The 21,084-nt window shown below is 64.3% G+C and overlaps 1 protein-coding gene across 1 annotated transcript; it reads left to right on the top strand.

Moving 5' to 3' along the window:
* The first annotated feature begins 1,854 nt into the window (after positions 1-1,854).
* On the top strand, positions 1,855-20,646 carry KCNK3 (potassium two pore domain channel subfamily K member 3). Its single transcript, XM_074582209.1, has 2 exons — positions 1,855-2,238; positions 17,937-20,646. Exons 1-2 carry the CDS (start codon positions 1,956-1,958, stop codon positions 18,824-18,826), a joined length of 1,173 nt encoding a protein of 390 aa, XP_074438310.1. The 5' UTR covers positions 1,855-1,955; the 3' UTR covers positions 18,827-20,646.
* The last annotated feature ends 438 nt before the right edge of the window (positions 20,647-21,084 follow it).

Here is a 21,084-nt window from a genome sequence, read left to right as displayed (position 1 = left end):
GGGTGTGGGTGCGGTTGGCGGCAGGTGTGGATGCTGGTACCGGTGGGTGCGGGTGCCAGCGTGGGTGGCGGTATTGGTACTGGTGTGGGTGGCAGTACTGGTGCTGGTGGTGGTACCAGTGGGTGTGTGTGCTGGTATCGGTGTTGGTGTGTGTGTCGGCACCAGCGGGTGAGGGTGACGGTGTAGGTGCCATACCAGTGGGTGCGGGCACCTGTACCAGTGCTGGTGTGAGTGCTGGTGCAGGTGCCGGTACCAGTGGGTGCGGGTGCCGGTACCGGTACGGGTGCCAGTGCAGGTGTCAGTGCAAGGGCCAATGTGGGTGCAGGTGCTGATATTGGCACTGGTGCCAGTACCGGTGCAGGTGTCAGTGTGGGTGCCGGTGCAGGTGTCGGTACCAGTGGGTGTGGTGCCAGTAGCAGTGTGGGTGTCGGTACTGGTGGGTGCGGGTGCCCGTGAGGGTGTTGGTGCGGGTGCTGGTACCAGTGGGTGCAGGTGCTGGTACCAGTGTTGGTGCGGGTGCCGGTGTGGGTGTCGGTACCAGTGGGTGTGGGTGCCAGTGCAGGTGCCAGTACAGGTGCGGGTGCCGGTACCAGTGGGGGTGTCAGTACTGGTGGATGTGGGTGCCAGTGTGCGTGCAGGTGCCGATATTGGCACCGGTGCTGGTACCAGTGGGTGCGGGTGCTGGTGCGAGTGGTGGTACCGGTGTTAGTGCGGGAGTCGGTACCAGTGGGTGTGGGCGCCAGTGTGCGTGCAAGTGCCGATATTGGCACCGGTGCCGGTACCAGTGGGTGCGGGCGCCAGTACTGGTGTCGGTGTGGGTGCCGATGTGGGTGGCGGTACGGGTGCCGGTACCAGTGGGTGCGAGTGCCGGTGTGGGTGCCGGTTCCAGTGAGTGTGGGTGCTGGTGCAGGTGCCAGTAGCGCTGCGGGTGTCGTACTGCTGGGTGCGGGTGTCGGTGTGGGTGTGGGTGCCGATACCGGTGCGGGTGTCCGTACTGCTGGGTGCCGGTGTGGGTGCGGGTGCCGATACTTGTGCGGGTGTCCGTACTGCTGGGTGTCGGTGTGGGTGCGGGTGCCGATACCGGTGCGGGTGTCCTTACTGCTGGGTGCGGGTGTGGGTGCGGGTGCCGATACTTGTGCGGGTGTCCTTACTGCTGGGTGTCGGTGTGGGTGTGGGTGCCGATACTTGTGCGGGTGTCCTTACTGCTGGGTATCGGTGTGGGTGCGGGTGCCGATACCGGTGCGGGTGTCTGTACTGCTGGGTGCGGGTGTCAGTGTGGGTGCGGGTGCCAATACTGGTGCGGGTGTCCGTACTGCTGGGTGCGGGTGTGGGTGCGGGTGCCGATACTTGTGCGGGTGTCCTTACTGCTGGGTGTCGGTGTGGGTGCGGGTGCCGATACCGGTGCGGGTGTCCTTACTGCTGGGTGTCGGTGCGGGTGCGGGTGCCGATACCGGTGCGGGTGTCGTACTGCTGGGTGCGGATGTCGGTGCGGGTGCGGGTGCCGATACCAGTGCTGGTGTCCGTACTGCTGGGTGTCGGTGTGGGTGCGGGTGCCGATACCGGTGCGGGTGTCCTTACTGCTGGGTGTCGGTGCGGGTGCGGGTGCCGATACCGGTGCGGGTGTCGTACTGCTGGGTGCGGATGTCGGTGCGGGTGCGGGTGCCAATACCGGTGCGGGTGTCCGTACTGCTGGGTGCGGGTGTGGGTGCGGGTGCCGATACCGGTGCGGGCGCGGGTGCGCGCGTGTGCGCGTGGCGGGGCGGTGGTGCTGAAGGACAGCTCCGCCCCCGCCCGCCCCCGCCCCCGCCCCCCGCCGCCCGCCCCGCTCCGCTCCGCCGCCGCCGCCGCCGCCGCCGCCGCCGCCGCGCCGAGCCCCGCCGGGCGCTCCGCCGTGCCGCCGCCGCCATGCCCCAGACGGCCCCGCCGCCGCCGCCGCCGCCCGCCGCCGCCGCACCATGAAGCGGCAGAACGTGCGGACGCTGGCGCTCATCATGTGCACCTTCACTTACCTGCTGGTGGGCGCCGCCGTCTTCGACGCGCTGGAGTCGGAGGAGGAGACGGCGGAGCGGCGGCGGCTGGAGGCGAAGAGCCAGGAGCTGAAGAGCAAGTACAACCTCAGCGCCGAGAGCTACCGCGAACTCGAGTGGGTCGTCCTCAAGCTCAAGCCGCACAAGGCCGGCGTCCAGTGGAAATTCGCCGGCTCCTTCTATTTCGCCATCACCGTCATCACTACCATAGGTACCGGTTAACGCACCCCCGCCCCGGCGCTTCCCGGTGTCCCCGGTAGACCCTTTCCCGCTTCCCGGCCGTGGGATAACGGCCCCCGGTCACGCTCCGTGAAGACCGTCCATCCCCGCGGTATCGGGGCGACCTGCCCGCCCGGCTTCTCTGCCACTGGGAAACTCGCCCTCCCCCCGCGCCCGAGCCCATCCCCGTGGTATGGGGGCGACCTGCCCGCCAGGCTTCTCTGTCACTGGAAAACCCCCGAACCGCCCCCCCCCCCCCCCCGCCATCCCCGCGGTATCGGGGCGACCCTCTCTCCCGGCTCCCCCGCCACCAGGAAACAGCCACTCGGACTCCCCCCAACACCACCCCCCCGCCCCGCCCGTCCCCGTAGTACCGGGGCGACCCGCCTGCCCGGCTCCCCCACCACCTGAAAACCACCCTCCGGGTCCCCGCCCATCCCCGAGGTGTCGGGGCGACCTGACCCCCCAAGCCCCCGCAGTCCCTGAGAAAGCCCCGCCAACCCCCTCCCCGAAACGCCCATCACCGCGGCGGCAGGTTTACCCGCCTCTGCCACCGGGAAATCCCCCCGCCCGTGTCCCCGCTATTGGGGCGACGCTCCCGAAGGGCTCCTCCACCACCGGGAAGCCCCAGCCCGGTTCCTCCCGAAGGCGCCCGTCCCCGTAGCGTCAGGGCTACACCCGACCTGCCCGTGGCCCCGCTGCCCTAGGAAACCCCAGCCCATCCCCGAGGTATCGGGGCTACTCGCCAGCCCCGGAGACCTCGCCGGCCGCCCCCCCTCCATCGCGCCCATCCCCGAGGCATCGGGGATCCCTCCTGCCCCGGCTCCCTTTCCCCGGAGAATGGCGACCTGCTCATCCCCGTGGTCTCTGGTCTCCCTGCCCCCCTGCTCCCATCCCCGCAGCCTCTGGGCTCCCCACCAGTATATCCCCCGGCCTTAGGGACCCCCGCACGGGGCGGGGGTGGCTGAGCTGGGACCCCCTTTCCAGCCCCGTAGGGAGGCTCCCGCAGAGTCCGGCGGGGCTGGGGGGGTGCTGGGGGGGGGCGGCACGGGGGGGCTGTGGGACAGCGATTCCCTCGGCTGACCCCTTCCCTGCAGGAAGAGGAGGAGGAGGAAGGTCCCCTGGGGCCAGGGGTGCCATCCCTCACAGTCTCCTGCCCTTCCCAGGATGGTGGGACCCCCAGCCCGGGGGGGGCGGGCAGGGATGTGTCCTTGCCTACATGGACGCTTTGGCCCTACAAAGGGGGTGTCAGCGCTGCACCCCGGTGCTCAGGGGGGTCTCCCTGCCCTCACCCGACCCCGCTCAGAGTGCCCAGGGCGCTCCCCCACCTTGGGAGAGGGGCTGCAGGAGCTGGGGGGGCGGGGAGGGGGGGCTGCAGGGTCCCCCCGGGTTCCAGACCGCTGCTCTGTGCATTCGCCCAGTCGCATCGTCAACCCGCCTGTCCTCTGGGTCCCCTTGACGGAGGTGGGGGGGAGGGGGGGAACTGGGGTGTCCCACCACCCCCTGCTCCCCAAACTGCCCCATCCGGAGCACACCACGAGGGGCTGGAGGGCCGGGGGACAGCCGGTGGCTGGACCGGGATGGCGCGTGGCCGGCCTGGCCCTGGCAGGTGGCTCTTTGTTTTGGGGGGTGAGATGTGAGTGTTGAGGTGGCTGTTGGTTTTTGGGGCTGAGATGTGGGTGTTGGGGGGCCTCTTGGCTCCCGGGGACGAGACATGGGTGGTGGGGTTGGTTTGGTTGGTTCCCAGGGCTGAGATGTGGGTGGTGGGATGCCCACTGATTTTGGGGGCTGAGACACAGGCTTTGGGGTGGCTGTTGGTTTTTGGGGGTGAGATACAGGTTTTGGGGTGACTGACTGTTGGTTCCTGGGGCTGAGACGTGGGTGTTGGGGTGCCTCTTGGTTTTTGGGGCTGAGATGTGGGTGTTGGGGTGCCTCTTGATTTTGGGGGCTGGGACACGGGTTTTGGGGTGGCTGTCGGTTTTTGGGGCTGAGATGTGACTGTTGATGTCGCTGTTCATTTCTGGGGATGAGCTGCAGGTGTTGGGGTTGGTTTGGGGGGCTGAGATGCGGGTGTTGGGGTGCCTCTTGGCTTTTGGGGATGAGACACGGGTTTTGGGGTGGGTGTTGGTTTGGGGGGCTGAGATGCGGGTGTTGAGGTGCCTCTTGATTTTTGGGGCTGAGACACAGGTTTTGGGGTGGCTGTTGGGTTTTGGGGCTGAGATGCGGGTGTTGGGATTGGTTTTGGGGGACGAGATGTGGGTGTTGGGGTGCCTCTTGGCCTTTGGAGATGAGACCCAAGTGTTGGGGTGGGTGTTGGTTTTTGGGGCCGTGATGCGGCTGTTGGGGTTGGTTTTGGGGACTGAGACGTGGCTGTTGGGGTGGTTGATGATTTCGGGGGCTGAGACGTGGCTGTCGGGTTGGCTTTCGGTTCCCGGGGCTGATATTGGGGCGCTGGAGCGGCTGGGGGCTGAGCGGCGGCGGGGTCTGGGCTCTCCCGGCTGGCGGGAGCAGCTGGGAAAGGCTTTGAAAGTGAAGACAAGCAGCTTATGTTTGACGTGCGAGGGAGGAGGAGGAGGAGCGGCGGGCAAGGGGGTGCGCGGGGGGCTGGGGGGAGGCGGCGAGCGGGTGGCGAGCGGCGTCTCCAGCCCACACAAAGGATGCTGCAGTGAGGCGGGAGGGAGACAAAGCCAGCCCCGTGTCTGCAGGGTCCCCAGAGGCCACGGCTCAGCGCCAGGCTGCGGGGAGTCGGGGGTCCCCCTCCTGCCTCCCCCAGGACACCCGGCGGCGATGGAGAGGGGACGGTTGAGCCCCGACGCAGGCGTTACGCCCCACAAAGCACCCCGTTAGCTGGGGTTTAAAAACTCAAAACCCTCCAAAACCTCAAAAACCTCGTCTGGGGCTCGAGTCGGCAGCTCAGGGGACCCTCTGGGGTTGGGGTGATGACACCCGTTCCCAAAATACCCGCGTCCGGCCGCAGCGGAGCGGGAGGGAAACGCAGAGGGAACGTCCCCAGATGGGGCTTTACGGCTCGGCGGGGGTCGAGCCCTCCTCTCCCGGCAGCTCCAGCCCCTCCGCGGTGGCCCGGGGTGCGCAGGGGGACAGAAATACATAAAGCGATATTCTTTTTACCAAAATCTCATGATTTTCGAAGGCGTTTTAGCCGGCCTGTCGCGACGGAGCCTGGCTGCTGCCGAAGGGGCCCAGCGCGTACCAGCAAAGAGAGCAAAATCCTCAAAAGCCTCGAGAGGGGAAAGAAAATTCCGTTATTCCCATGAAATGGGATTTTCCGGTGGGGGGGTGGGTGGGGGGGTGGTGAAAAAAAAGGCATTGTTCCAGGGAAGCGCCAACCAACAGGCGATTTACCCTCTGTAAAGCTGCTGGTGGGGTTGGGGACTGCGAAGGGGACAATGGGAACGCCGGGGTTCCGATCCCGGTGCCGTGGCCGGTTTTAAAGGGGGGCAGGAGGAAAAACCGGGAGGGTGACGGGTCCCACTGGGAAAGTTTTCCTTATATTTCTTTTTTTTTTTTTTTTTTTTTTTTAATCTGGGAAAAGAGCCAAGAGGCCAGCCAGCTGCTCCGAAGGTCTCCCACACACACCCCCCTACCCTCTCCTGCAGTCCCCCCCACCCCGAGAAGCCACCCCAGCGCCCGGGGACCCCCAAAGCACGGCGGCAGGGTGTGGGGGACCGGGATATTTAGGACGGCTGCCACCCGCTGTCCCCCTCCCCGCAGGGCCGGGGGCGAGGGGAGCCGACGGGCGGGCAGGGGGGGAGCGCGCCTGTCCTTTCAGCCGGGCAGAGCCGGCCCCCCCGGGCCCCCTCACGGGATGTCACGCCGGACATGTCCCCTGTCACCTCCGTCCCTTGTCCCCGCACCGGGGACCTCCAGGGCTGGCTGCCATGGCTCTCGCTGGATCGCTCCCAAAAAACATTTCCCTCCCCACCCCCCCGCCCCCCGGCCATGCTGTGTGCGGAGAAACGAGCGGCCATGTGGGCCGGGGCAGGTGGCGAATGCCACCGCGGTGTCACCATCTGTCACAGCCCTCCTCCCTCCCCGCTTGTTTACCGAGGGAGCAGGCACAAGGCAGTACCGGCACAACCCTCCCGGTACCGGCAGCAGCACCGGTGGGAGGGGAAGGACCCCCGGTTCTCTGGCCTTGGAGGGGGCAGCACAGGGAAACGTCTCGAAGAAGGCTCAGGACCAGCCGTGCTGGGACAAGGAGGGGTTTTGGGGCTGCAGTGGGGCTGGTCTTGGTGGGGGGAAGGCCAGGGATGGGGCACCCACCCCCTCCAGCCCCTCTGGACATGTCTGTTCCCATCCTGCGCTAGCCGTGCCGGCTAAAAATGATGGCAGTGGAAATCAGTGTTGGCACCCAGGAACATGCCTTTGATAGGTTTCAGAGTTAACATGCCGGAGGGAAAAACTGTACCACTCTGTTCCAGGGCTGGGATTCCTCCCGCCTCAGCCCAGACACCCGCCCCGGGAGGTGATGCCAAAGCAGCAGGGGGAGAGACAGGCAGCGTCTCACCCCTTTCACCCCCTGGGGATGCGCGGGGTCTTCTCCAGAAGGGTGGCCCCGGCCAGCCCGGCGCCTCCTCGGTCGCTGTAGGGGTTGGTTTGCATGCCCCAGCCGTGCTCCCAAGCCGTGGGAGGTCAGGACCGTTTTCCTTCCCTCTCCAGTCAGGCATCAGGCCACCCACCTTTGCCTGTGGTGTGCTGGGATTGCTGGTTGCGGTGTTCACTCTGAAACCTAATGAGGGCATATCCCCCTCTGCCGCTGATCTCCGGAGCAGGGAATGAGCGTGAAGAGGGTGAGTGGGGAGCTGGCACGTAGGCACCGAGACCGGAGCCGTCCCCGAGCCCTTCCCGGCAGAGACGTGTGATTTAAGGGTGACCATCGTCGCCCGCTGCCCCAGCAGCACCTCGGGACATTCGCCGGGGACACAAAGCTTCTTCCCGAGGAGGCTCCAGCAGACCTGTGGCGTGGTGGGGAGGTATCACACGTGTCCCCTCCCGTGGGATTCATCCCAGGGAGCCTCCAAACCAGGGGGCTCGGTGGCATCCCTCCCACCTTCCCCCTCCCCCCGCCTCCCCTTCACCCAGGCTATAAATCTCCCGCTCCGCTCCATCCCGGAGCGATAACAGCAATTAATACCCGCTCCCTCCCTGCCCCCCCGCCTGGCCTCTCCCAGCTGATGCCTCATTAAACTCGCCAGCAAAGCCTGACTCAGAGCAAGGCATAAACACCACGTGCCGGGCGAAGATGCTCCGAGGAGAGGGGGGTTGGTCACCCGGGCAAAAAGAACCCAATTTCTTTGAATTTTGGGGTTCCCCCCCCCCACCGCAGTTACCAAACCCTAGGGCTAGTTGCATGGGCTCGGCGCTGCCCGGTTTAGTGTCGGGAGGCCGGATGGGTGCCGGAGCCGTGGGGAGAGCCCCGCTCTGGTGGCGTGTGATTTATGAACCGGCTTAAATATTTATCAGGCAGCTCTCAGGCTGAAGCGACTGCGGCGCAGGATTTATAGCGGGCACCGCCGCCTGCCATAAATCATGGCCGGGAGGGGAGATGGAAGGGGCAGGAGCGGAGCGTGCCGCGGCGGCGGGGGGCTGCGGAGAGGGGCGAAGGAGGGCGGCCGTGGGGCAGGAGGGCCCAAATTGGGGCTGTAAGTGGTGCAGGGCACTGGTGCGCGGTGCACGGCACTGGGGCGTGTTGCTGGTGCACGGTGCTGGGCGCTGGTGCAGGGCACTGGTGCGCGGTGCACAGCACTGGGCACGGTGTTGGGTGCTGTTGTACGGTGCTGAGTGCTGGTGCATGGCACTGGTGCACGGTATCGGACTCTGGTGCATGGCACTGGTGCACGGTGCATAGCCCTGGTGCACGGTACTGGACTCTGGTGCATGGCACTGGTGCACGGTGCTGAGTGCTGGTGCATGGCCCTAGTGCACGGTACTGGACCGGACTCTGGTGCATGGCACTGGTGCACGGTACTGGACTGGACTCTGGTGCATGGCACTGGTGCACGATGCATGGCACTGGTGCACGGTACTGGACTCTGGTACATGGCACTGGTGCACGGTGCAAGGCACTGGACATGGTGCTGGGTGCTGGTGCACGGTGCTGGGCACTGGTACATGGTGCTGGGTGCTGGTGCGTGGCACTGGTGCATGGTGCTGGGTGCTGGTGCGTGGCACTGGTGCACGGTACACAGCACTGGGCATGGTGCATGGCACTGGTGCATGGTGGTGGGTGCTGGTGCGTGGCACTGGTGCACGGTGCATAGCACTGGTGCGTGTTGCTGGGTGCATGGTGCTGGGTGCTGGCGCAGGGCACCAGTGCACGGTGCACACCACTGGACGTGGGACTGGGCACTGGTGAGTGGTGCTGGGTACTGGTGTACGGCACTGGTGCACGGTGCACACCACTGGACGTGGGACTGGACACTGGCGCACGGTGGTGGGTGTTGGCACACGGCACTGGTGCGCGGTGCACAGCACTGGACATCTTGCTGGGCACCGGTGCATGGTGCTGGGCGTTGGTGCCTGGCACTGGTGCACGGCGCTGCACGTGGTGTTGAGCACTGGGGCACGGTGGTGGGTGCCGGCGCATGTCACTGGTGCACAGTGCAAGGCGCTGGACGTGGGACTGGGCGCTGGTGCACGGTGCTGGGTGCTGGTGGATGGTGCCGGGTGTTGGTGCCTGGCGCTGGTGCACGGCGCCGCACGTGGTGTTGGATGCTGGTGCACAGCGCTGGGTGTTGGTGCACCATGCTGGGTGCCGTTGCACGGCGCTGGGTGGCATTGCACGGCGCTGGGTGCCGTTGCACACCCCTCCACACCTTGGCACGACGCAAACTGGGCACTGGGAGGAGGGAGCTGCATCCTGCCCTTCCCTGGGAGATGGGAAACAGAGAGAGCTGGGGCGGAGCCATGGGGAAAGATGGATGGATGGAAGGAAGGAAGGAAGGAAGGAAGGAAGGAAGGAAGGAAGGAAGGAAGGAAGGAAGGAAGGAAGGAAAGATGGATGGATGGAAGGAAGGAAGGAAGGAAGGAAGGAAGGAAGGAAGGAAGGAAGGAAAGATGGATGGATGGAAGGAAGGAAGGAAGGAAGGAAGGAAGGAAAGATGGATGGATGGATGGAAGGAAGGAAGGAAGGAAGGAAGGAAGGAAGGAAGGAAGGAAGGAAGGAAGGAAGGAAAGATGGATGGATGGAAGGAAGGAAGGAAGGAAGAAAGGAAAGATGGATGGAAGGAAGGAAGGAAGGAAGGAAAGATGGATGGATGGAAGGAAGGAAGGAAGGAAGGAAGGAAGGAAGGAAGGAAGGAAGGAAGGAAGGAAGGAAGGAAGGAAGGAAAGATGGATGGAAGGAAGGAAGGAAGGAAGGAAGGAAGGAAGGAAGGAAGGAAGGAAGGAAGGAAAGATGGATGGATGGATGGATGGAAGGAAGGAAAGAAGGAAGGAAGGAAGGAAGGAAGGAAGGAAGGAAGGAAGGAAGGAAGGAAGGAAGGAAGGAAGGAAGGAAGGAAGGAAGGAAGGAAGGAAAGATGGATGGAAGGAAGGAAGGAAGGAAGGAGGGAAAGATGGATGGATGGAAGGAAGGAAGGAAAGATGGATGGATGGATGAACGGATGGAAGGAAGGAAAGATGGATGGATGGATGGAAGGAAGGAAGGAAGGAAGGAAGGAAGGAAGGAAGGAAGGAAGGAAAGATGGATGGATGGATGGAAGGAAGGAAGGATCCCTGGCATGAGGAGCTTTGCAGCGAGAGCCATCGGGGAGCTTTAGCTCAGCAGGGGGGAGGCGGCAGGGTGACAGGGTGACCGAATCAAGCCCTGACTCCCCGGGGACACGACGCCTGAGCTTGTGCCACATCCACGTTCTGCTTGAGCTCGGAGGGACCCAGGGCAGCACGGAGCGGTCGGTCCTTTGGGGCCTGAGTCTCGCAGGAGGCTGGGGGCTTTGTCACCCCTTGGAGGGGCTCAGGGTGCGGGATGGGGCTCCTGGGTGCTGCGTGGGGTGGGGGGGTCACTGCCTGTGCCCCAGTCCCTCTGCCCAGGGGTGGGGGCGGATGCAGGCAGGGCAGCCCCCCCCCCCAATCCCAGCAGAATCGGTCCTAAAGGCCTTAAATGACTTTTTATTCCCCCCCCGAGGCCCCTTTTCCCTGCGCCGGTGCAGAAAGCGGCTCCGCTCTCGATTTCAGCCATCCCCAGGGCTGCGGGGGTGTCCCCAGCCGCAGGTCTGTGCTGTGCCATGGGGTTATGGGGTGGCCCCCCCCAAAAAAAAAACCAAAAACCAGCAGGACCAGCCCCACCAGCATCCAGCCGTGCCCATCACCGGGGCATCCCGCCTTGCCCACCAGCGCGGAGAGCATCCCCCCTCCTGCCGCAGGGCCCCGGAGGGTGTGGGGGGGCCCGGCTGCACCCCCCTTTTGCAGGAGGAGGGGAGGGATGGAGGAGGGGGGGTGGGGGGTGGAGGGGGCCAGGAAGGGGCTGGCGGAGCCCCAGGACTGAGGGAAAAATTGCCAGTTTTGGCGCAAACAGGGCGCTTGGCCGGCGCCGGGATTTTCCATGACACCATCCTGACCCCCCCGCTACGGCGAGGTCTGGCCCCCGCCTGCAGGCAGTGGTGCCCGGGGGGGACACACACACAGAGGCACCGGCTGCACCCCCAAACCCTCCTGCTCTGCCCCCTCCCCGGGGTGTGGGGCTGCCCCCCGCCCCCCCGCTGCTGTGGGACCTGGGGTGGGGGTGGCTCTGAGCCCCTCTGGGGAGGTGACACCCCCCCAAGTGTGTAGGACAAATCTGGGGGGAAGGGGTGACACGGGGACCAGGGGGGTGGCAGGGGCGCAGATGCCGCTGCAGAGGAGGGGAAGGGGGGCTGGGGGGGTTTGGGGCCCCCACCTCCCTCCCCCCCACCCCACTGGGGAGGTGGTGTCCTGGGGGGTCTCCAACACCAGGGTCCCTTCCCACCCCACGGAGACACGAGTCCACAGCCAGGCCCAGCACCCCTTCCCCGGTGTCACACCCCCCGGTGTGACACCCCCCACCAAGGGTGACAGCCCCCCAGGGCAGTCCCCAGCACTGGGGAGGGAGGCTGAGCACGGGGGGGGTCAGGGAGTGGGAGTAGGGAGATGGGGGCAGGGGGGATGGATGGAGAGGGGTTGAAAGTGGGCAGAGATCTGTGGATGGATGGATGGATGGATGGATGGATGGATGGATGGATGGAGGGATGGATGGATGGAGGGATGGAGGGTTAGGTGGAGAGATGGTTGGATGGATGGATGGATGGATGGATGGATGGATGGATGGATGGATGGATGGATGTAAGGAAGGTTGGGTGGAGGGATGGATGGATGGGTGGATGGGTGGGTAGGTGGGTGGAGGAATGGATAGATGGATGGATGGACAGATGGAGGGTTAGGTGGAGGGATGGATGGATGGGTGGGTGGAGGGTTAGGTGGAGAGATGGATGGATGGGTGGATGGAGGGATGGATGGATGGATGGATGGATGGATGGATGGATGGATGGATGGATGGACAGATGGGTGGGTGGACGGAAGGATGGGTGGATGGGTGGGTAGGTGAGTGGAGGGATGGATAGATGGCTGGATGGACAGATGAGTGGGTGGGTGGATGGAAGGATGCATAGGTGAATGAATGGATGGATGGATGGATGGATGGATGGATGGATGGATGGATGGGTGGGCAGGTGGGTGGATGGAAGGATGGGTGGGTGGATGGATGGATGGATGGATGGATGGATGGGTGGGTGGGTGGATGGATGGATGGATGGATGGATGGATGGATGGATGGATGGCAGGGTGTGAGGATGACAAGCTGGCCACTCCTTCCCCGCCCTGGTGAAGACGCAGTGAGGACAGTCCCTGCTCCAGGCCCAAGACGCAGCTGGGACTGGGGCAGCCTGGGTGCTGTGGGTCCCAGGGCTCTCTCCACCTCCTTATCACCCAAGTTCAGCCTGGTCCCAGGGAGCTGCTGCCGGGGTCTGTCCCTCTCCTCCTGCTGCCTCTCAGCCTGCCCTGCCCAGGAGGTGTCCCCGGGCTGGACAAACCCCTTCCCGCTGCCCTCAACCCCTGTTCGGGGGGGGGACAGAGGCGTTGCAGGGTGCCTGTGTCCCCACGCAGCACCGTGCCCCGTCGCGCCGGGGCTGTGTTTGCTCAGGGTTGGCAGCGCCGCTGCCACATGCTGCCTTTCCCAGCCGCCCGCTTGTTTGCTCCCAGGCCATCTCCCAGGTGGTGCAGGGATGGATGCTGCACCCCATGGGATGCCCACCCACTGCCTCCATCTCTGGGGGACCCCCAAGGGTTTCCCCGTGAGGGCCGGGAGAAGGGGGTGCCTGGGGCAGGCACCTGGGGGGGGCTCAGGACCAGGGGCTTCGGGCTTTGGTTGCTTTTTGGGTGCTAAAGGGCTTTGGGTGCGTGGGGTTGCTGTGTGTTCGCCGTCATGCCAGCCAGCTGCAAGCGTGGGGTCTGCTCGGGGCGGGTGGTCTACGTGGAGGGGGGTGACATCTCCAGGGGATGAGGCTTTTCCTCCCTGGGGCCCTCCTAACTGTGGATCCTTGGGCGTCTATGGCTGCAGTCGGACCATTCCTTCCTCCCCAGAATGCATGGAAACATTCTGACCTTGGTGGCTGCTGCTGAAGCTGCTGGGAAGTGGGGTGGGAAGGGAGACAGGGCTCTGTGGGCTGTGGGGTTGCGTGAAACCAGGCTTGGAAGGACCAAAGACGGGTTTGTCCCAGGCTTGGAAGGACCAGAGTTGTCTTCATCCCCATCTGGGACAGAAACTGGGGCTGCTCCAAGGCGTTGGAGACCCCCAGAGGGGTCAATGCTTTGGTAGATGCCCCAGCAGCAGGGACGCCTGAACCTTCCCCACCGTCCCTCGTCGCCCCCGCAGCCTCACAGCCCGGCAACGGACAGTGGAAGCTGCAGCAGGTCAGAGACCAAGGTGAAGGGCTCCGGCATCCCTCTGCGGGGGGGCCAGGCTATTGCAGTGGCAAGAGGTGGCAGCTGGGCTGGGTAAGGGAGGGGGACACCAGCCACCAGCCCAGAGACACCCAGGCTATGGGGGGTGAGGGTGGGTGCAAGGAGGAAGAGAGCCTGTGCCCAGCGCGGACCCTGGGAGCGTCCCCTGTGTGAATGGGAGGAGAAGCATGACGGCTCTGGCAGCAGGACATGGTGGTGTCCTGGCATGAGCCACCGCTCGTGGCCACCAGCCCTCGCTCGCTGCCGGCCTTTGCCTTCCCCGCAGCAATTCTGTAAAGCAGGGAGCTGGTTTCCTGACTGCTTCAGAGCCCCAAAACCCCAGCCCAGCTCCCAGCCCCTGCCCTCAGCTGGGACTCTCTGTCCCCTGCCCTGGCTCCCTCCATCCCATGCCCTTGCTCCCTCCATCCCCTGCCCTGGTTCCTTCCATCCCCTGCCCTGTCTCCCTCCATCCCCTGCCCTGGTTCCTTCCATCCCTGCCCTGTCTCTCTCCATCCCCTGCCCTGGCTCCCTCCATCCCCTGCCCTGTCTCTCTCCATCCCCTGCCCTGGCTCCCTCCATCCCCTGCCCTGTCTCTCTCCATCCCCTGCCCTGGTTCCTTCCATCCCCTGCCCTGTCTCCCTCCATCCCCTGCCCTGGTTCCTTCCATCCCCTGCCCTGTCTCTCTCCATCCCCTGCCCTGGCTCCCTCCATCCCCTGCCCTGTCTCTCTCCATCCCCTGCCCTGGTTCCTTCCATCCCCTGCCCTGTCTCTCTCCATCCCCTGCCCTGGCTCCCTCCATCCCCTGCACTGTCTCTCTCCATCCCCTGCCCTGGCTCCCTCCATCCCCCTGCCCTGTCTCTCTCCATCCCCCTGCCCTGGCTCCCTCCATCCCCTGCCCTGTATCCCTGCCCCCAATCCCTGGAGGGCTCAGCCCCTTCCCATACCCCTTCATCACCCAGTGCCACCTCCCAGGGACCCTCTCCCTGCCTTCGCAGCCCTTTGCACCCTTCAGCCTTGTAACACCTCCGCTCTGTGGAGTTTTCCCCCGCCTTCCTGCCGTCCCCGGCAGCTGCCCCGCTAATCCCCACCATCCATCGCTCCCGACAGCCTGGGATTTGCTCCAGGCCAGGGGCCAGCCGAGACCTGCACCTGCTCCCCGCAGCCGCCGCCAGCTCCAGCCCTGCTCCTCCGCAGCCCTAAAAAGGAGAGGAGCCGGCCGCGTTCCTCAGGGACATGTCATATTTTCTCCCTGGGGACACCCGCCGTGCTCCCTGCCGGCTCGCAGCACCCCGAGCGGGAGCCTGTGGCACCCTGACGCTGCTTTCCCTTGGCAGCATCCCTCCTGGGACGCCCCTTTGAGGAGCATCCCCCCGGGGGGGAGGTTTTGGGGGGGCTGCAGGAGCGGGATGGGTGCCGGGATGCTGAGCCCCGTCTGCAGGGAGGGCAGGAGCGTGGCGGGGAGCCTCGCGGGGCCAGGACATGCCACAGAGTCACACATGCTGGTGCGGCGGAAAAAACAGAGCCGCTGTTGAACCTGGCAGCTGCCGGGGCTTTGCCGCATCCCTGGGAGCTGAGCTCTCCTCTCCGATGCATTCCCTTCCCATGGTGGATGAAACCCCAGGTGGAAAAGGGGTCCGGGGGGTGGGTTTCACCCTCTCTGTCGCCTTCCCAGGGCCTCCCTTTCCTCACCGGCTGGAGATTCCATATCCCGGCGACCTTCCCCCCGTCCTCAGACGTGCTGGAGATCAGGCAGCGCCTGCTAAAGCCGGGAAAGGGGGGGTCTGGCAGATTGACGGACGCTTGGACGCGCCGCGAGAGCTCATAAACTGCCTTCCCTGGGGAATCGGGGCTAAATATAGCTGCGGGAGGCTGCGCTGGCGCAAGGCAGGCAGGACGGGGCTCGCAGGCAGCGCTGGAGGCTCGCATCCGAAAATCCCGTCCTTGATGCAGGAGGAACGGGGAGACGCGGGCTGCGGGGAGGGGGACGGGGGCGTCTGGCAGAAGATGAAGAGCAGGACAGGCAGACGAGCAGGGCAAAGGCTCGGCGCCCGCCCCGAGGGCAGGGGGACGTGACCCTGGTTTGAAATGCACTGCCTGGCTCTGCTTCGGCCAGCCGACTGGCATGGCATTGCCTCCGTGTCCCCTCTGCTGCTGGGGAGGGGACAGCAGGCAGCGGGCAGGGAGGGGACACAAAGCAGCAGCCCCTTTTCCATCAGCGAGGGAGGTGGCAGGCTGGCACCTGGCGCTGATGAGAGCAGTGATGTTCTCCAGCAACCCTTTCTGGTGATGTTCTCCAGTGATGCTCTCTGGTGACGCTCTCTGGCAATGCTCTCTCTCTTGTGACGCTCTCTGGCGATGCTCTCTGGTGATGTTCTTCAGTGATGCTCTCTGGTGTTGTTTTCTGGTGATGCTCTCCAGTGATGTTCTCTGGTGATGCTCTCTCTCTGGTGATGCCCTGTCTCCTGTGATGCTCTCTGGTGATGCTCTCCGGTGATGCTCTCCGGTGATGCTCTCTGGTGATGCTCTCTGGTGATGCTCTCCAGTGATGCTCTCTGGTGATGCTCTCTGGTGATGCTCTCCGGTGATGCCCTGTCTCCTGTGATGTTCTCCGGTGATGTTCTCCGGTGATGTTCTCCGGTGATGCTCTCTGGCGATGTTCTCTGGTGATGCTCTCCGGCGATGCTCTCCGGCGATGTTCTCCAGTGATGCTCTCTGGTGATGCTCTCTCTCCAGTGATGCTCTCTGGTGATGCTCTCTGGTGATGTTCTCTGGCGATGCTCTCTGGCGATGCTCTCTGGTGATGTTCTCTGGTGATGTTCTCCGGTGATGTTCTCCGGTGATGCTCTTTGGCGATGCTCTGTGGTGATGCTCTCTGGTGATGTTTTCCAGTGATGCTCTCTGGTGATGCTCTCTGTCTCCGGTGATGCTCTCTGGTGATGTTCTCTGGTGATGTTTTCCAGTGATGCTCTCTGGTGATGCTCTCTGGCGATGCTCTCTGGTGATGATCTCTCTCTCTGGCGATGCTCTCTGGTGATGTTCTCTGGTGATGTTTTCCAGTGATGCTCTCCGGCAATGCTCTCTGGTGATGCTCTCTGTCTCCAGTGATGCTCCCTGGTGATGTTCTCTGGTGATGTTTTCCAGTGATGCTCTCCGGCAATGCTCTCTGGTGATGCTCTCCGACTCCCATGGCAGCTGGCGAGGTCCCGCCAGCTCCTCAGGGCTGACTTGGGCAGAGATCCAACAATCCTTGTTTTCACCTCGCCCCGGCCCGGCCTAATCCTTGACCCGGCGAGGCTGCCGGCAGGGTGACGGTGGGGGATGCCGCCTGCCGCCGCCCAGCCGGGATTAGAGAGAGCCGGGGCAGGGCTGGCTGCCGGGGCTCGGGGGCGGCTGCGGGTGCTGGCTCTGGTTTAGCTGCAGTGGGTGCCGGGTCAGGTGTGCTCGTGCCGGCACCCCCAGCCCCCTCCCAGGGCTGAGGGGTCAGTGAGCTGCAGCCCTGGCCCCAGCGCTGCTCCTGCCTGCTCCTGCCTGCTCCTGCCTGCGCTTGGCTCCTGGCAATCTGCCGAGGGCAGCCTGTGTCCCAGCCCCTGCCTGCTCCTGGGAGCTCAGGGTGCTGGAGAGGGGGAAAGGGAGAGGGAAGGGGATGGGGAAGGAGGAGAAGCGGAAGGGGAAGGAAAAGGAAAAGGAAAAGGAAAAGGAAAAGGAAAAGGAAAAGGAAAAAAGAGAAAGGGAAAGAGAAAGAAAAATAAAAGAAAAGGAGGAGGGAAAGGGAAAGGGAAAGGGAAAGGGAAAGGGAAAGGGAAAGGGAAAGGAAAAGGGAAAGGGAAAGGGAAAGGGAAAGGGAAAGGGAAAGGGAGAGGGAGAGGGAGAGGGAGAGGGAGAGGGAGAGGGAGAGGGAGAGGGAGAGGGAGAGGGAGAGGGAGAGGGAGAGGGAAAAATAGAAAGGAAAGGGACAGGAGAAGGGAAGGGGAGCGGCTGGTGCCTGGCGGCGAGGGCACCCCGGGCAGCGCAGGGGCCTCAGACAGCAGACAGTGGGGCAGGGGGACATGAGGACACGGGGCTGGGGTGACAGGGGAACCAGCCGCCCTTGTCGCTTGATTCCTTAAAAATCCCCATTTTCCCCATCTCCTGCGCCTCTCCACCCGGCTGCTCTGAGACGGGCCATAGAGTCATCGAATCACAGAATGGTTTGGGTGGGAAGGGACCTTTAAAGGCCATCTAGTCCAACCCCCTGCCATGGGCAGGGACATCTTCAACTAGAGCAGGTCGCTCAGAGCCCCGTCCAACCGTTTCCAGGGATGGGGCATCCTGGGATGGGTATTTCAGGGAAGAGCAATCACCAATTTCCAAAACCCAAAGGATGGAGAACATCCCCCAACCCCAGCCAGGGTCCATCAAGCATCCTCCAACTGCCCCCACCCCAACCCAGGGATGCAGCACCTTGTCCATCACCCCCCGCCAGCCCCCCAGCTCCTTTCCCCACGAGACGAGGGCTTTCCCCCTTCTCCGGCCCCCTCCCCTTCATTTTTATTTGGAGACCCCCTTGTCCCCCCAGCCTGCCCAGCCATCCGTGGTCACTCCTTGTGCCTGAGGGAGAGGATGGCACCAGTCAGGGTTGGGATTCACCATTAGGAACTCAGCTGGGGAAGCGGTTTGGGGCACTGCACCCCACCTCGGACCACCAAGCTGATGCCGCTCTGTGGCTTTGCTCCCCAGGTTACGGCCATGCAGCCCCCAGCACGGATGGGGGCAAGGTCTTCTGCATGGTCTACGCCCTGCTGGGGATCCCCCTCACCCTCGTCATGTTCCAGAGCTTGGGTGAGAGGATCAACACCTTCGTCAAGTACCTCCTCCACCGCATCAAGAAGTGCCTTGGCATGAGGCGGGCGGAGGTCTCCATGGCCAACATGGTCACCATTGGGTTCTTCTCCTGCATCAGCACCCTCTGCATCGGGGCAGCCGCCTTCTCCTACTACGAGCACTGGAGCTTCTTCCATGCCTACTACTACTGCTTCATCACCCTCACCACCATCGGCTTCGGGGACTACGTGGCCCTGCAGAAGGATGAAGCCCTCCAGAACAAGCCGCAGTACGTGGCCTTCAGCTTCGTCTACATCCTGACGGGGCTGACGGTCATCGGGGCTTTCCTCAACCTGGTGGTGTTGCGTTTCATGACCATGAACGCCGAGGACGAGAAGCGGGACGCCGAGCACCGGGCGCTGCTCACCCGCAACGGGCAGGCCAGCAGCATCCACGCCACGGACACCACCTCGGCCGTGCCGGCGGCGGCGGGGGGCGGCGGGGGCAGCGGGGGAGGCTTTCGGAACGTCTACGCCGAGGTTCTCCACTTCCAATCCATGTGCTCGTGCCTGTGGTACAAGAGCCGGGAGAAGCTGCAGTACTCCATCCCTATGATCATCCCCAGGGACCTCTCCACCTCGGACACCTGCGTGGAGCAGAGCCATTCCTCGCCCGGCCGTTGTCCGGAGACCCCCTCCAACAGATGCTTCTGCAACGCCCGCCGGTCGGCCATCAGCTCCGTCTCCACCGGGCTCCACAGCCTGACGGCTTTCCAGGGGCTCATGAAGCGCCGCAGCTCCGTGTAGCCCCTTCTCCATCCCCGCCCGCGGCCCATGGACCCCCCCGCCTCGGCCAAGGAACCTTCTGGTCACGGCAGGAGGAGACCACTCCAGGGTCTGGCTGCGGAGGGGGGAGACAGCGGGCTGGGACCCCCGGGGTGGTCCGTGCTCCTCTGCCGGGATTCGGGAGGGACGAAGGAGCAGCGCCGAGGCTGCCCCCCGGGTCCCCTCCGCAGAGAGAAGGGAGCTGCTGGTTTTGTTTTATTTTATTTTTAACTTAAATTAATTCTATTTTATTTTATTTTACCAAAAAAAAAAACCCACAAAAAAAAACCAAACCACTCCTCGAAAATGTGAAACTTGGAGAGCTGGAGAGGGTTTTTAACCTGATGGGGTGGGTGCCTGGGGGGGGGCCATACCCCTGCACCTCCCGCCGGGATAACCACCTCTGTGGAAGGGGCTGGGGACCCCCACGGCCCCACGGCGGCCCCACGGCAGCCCGAGCGTGCGAGGCTGTGTGCGACGGCACGGCCATGAAGCCGGACGCGTGACTTGATGTGCACCGGGGGGGACGTGGGGAGAGGAGGAGGTGGGGGGCTCCCGGCACCCACCGCGGGCACCAAGGGGGGGTCCCGTCCCCTCCATCCTCTGCCTCCTCCGGCGCCGCCCGGGGGAAGAAGGCGAGTCGCCGCGGGGCGAGGGATGCCCCGGCCGAGGCGAGCACGCGTCAGTGGGCAAATCAGGCTAAGAGGGGCTTAGATGGAGCCTCCTCCACCGCTGGGCGCAGCAGCCGGCCCCCGCGGCCGAGAAAACAAGCCGTGAGTCACGTAGGCGGCCGCAAAGGCCCCGGCAGCCCTCCGAGAGCTCTGAACCCCTTTTTTTGGGTGGGCAAAACTGGGATTTTTGCCGGAGCCATCCCCCCCGGAGGCAGGATGGGCAGCGGCAGCGCGGGACTGGGGGGGTCTCCATCCTCCCCCGTGGTCCGTGGAGAGCGGATGGACCCCGGTCTCCATCCTCCCCCGCGGCAGATCTGGGGCTGGAGCCGTGACCCTCGAGGAGCTTTTTTTGGGGACAACCCCGGGCATTATAAGGCTTTTTCACCCTTCGTTCTCCTCCACACCCCCGCGGGTCGCGCCGGCCCCCTTGCGACCCGCACCCCGAGCCCAGAGCAGGGGGTGTCCCCGGGGCTCCCCGCATCTGCCCACTCAGCACAACCCGGGGGGTCACCTCCATCGCGGCCGCCCCGTCACGGCAAGAGGGGGGCGAAAACTTCTTCCTTTGCCCCCCAGCCCCCACGGGGAGCACCCCCATCGCCCCCCCAGGACCCCGCTGTCCCCCCTGCCAGCACCCGAAATGCAGGCTGTCTCCCAGCCAGCGGGGACGCCGGGGGACACCGTGACATTGCGCTGGCCCTTCTTTGAGCCCCGGGGGGTGTCAGTGGGGACTGTGGGGACAGGCGAGGCGCCCAGCCCGCCCGTTCCTTTTCTCACCTTTTAACAGAAGCAAACCAACGTATTTCTGATACTTGATGACCTGTACATACTGTTAGATACCAGAGAGGATATTTATTATAAATGACGCTACCATCGTATCTATAGAAATCTATAAATATCTATCGGAAAGGGAGTCTGGGGGGGGGGGGGGGGGTGGAAACTTGTTGACGGGCTCCGGGGAATTTCCTTTTCGGTCTCTGCATCTTTCTCATCCTTAGGGCACCCGCGGGGAACCGCACTCCCCACCCCCCCACCCCCCCCCCGGGAAGGTTTCTCTGGTTCTCATGCCAAAGTCTATTTGTACCGCTGAGTTACTTTCCTGAGCGAGAGAAATAAAGGCTGGTTCGAAACCTCGGCGCCGCTTCGGCTCCTTCCCTGGGGCGCTGGGTGAGGACGAAGGGGCTGGGAGCGGGGGGGTCCCGCGCCGCAGCTCTTGCCCCCCTCTCTGCGGGGAGCGGGAAGTGGGAGAATTCCTTGGGGATAAGGCCGTGTCCCGACTTTTCCCACGGGCGAGGGAGAGGGGGAAAGGAGAAGCTCAGCTTTGAGCTCCGCCGGGCCCGCAGCATCCTCTGGGGGGCTCAGAAGGTGAAGAACCTCGGGCTGCCTCTCCCAGCCCACCCTCACCCACTGGCGCGAGGTTGGAGGGGGCCCTGCAGCCGCTTCTCCCACCCCACAGAATCACAGGATCCCAGACCGGCAGGGGTTGGAAGGGCCCTCTGGACACCATCCCGTCCAACCCCCGGCCAGAGCAGGGTCACCCAGAGCAGGTGGCACAGGAACGCGTCCAGGCGG

The sequence above is a fragment of the Larus michahellis genome, chromosome 3 (assembly GCF_964199755.1).
Source record: "Larus michahellis chromosome 3, bLarMic1.1, whole genome shotgun sequence".
NCBI lineage: Eukaryota > Metazoa > Chordata > Aves > Charadriiformes > Laridae > Larus > Larus michahellis.
The sequence above is the reverse complement of the archived record's forward strand: the minus strand, read 5'-3'. Positions and strand labels throughout refer to the sequence as shown.

What these genes read in the sequence shown, in the direction of transcription:
- KCNK3 (XM_074582209.1), top strand. Translation starts at nt 1,956, where the DNA reads ATGAAGCGGCAGAACGTGCGGACGCTGGCGCTCATCATGTGCACCTTC. An exon ending in CACCGTCATCACTACCATAG is followed by an intron (nt 2,239 to 17,936) that starts GTACCGGTTAAC and finishes TTTGCTCCCCAG; the next exon opens with GTTACGGCCATGCAGCCCCC.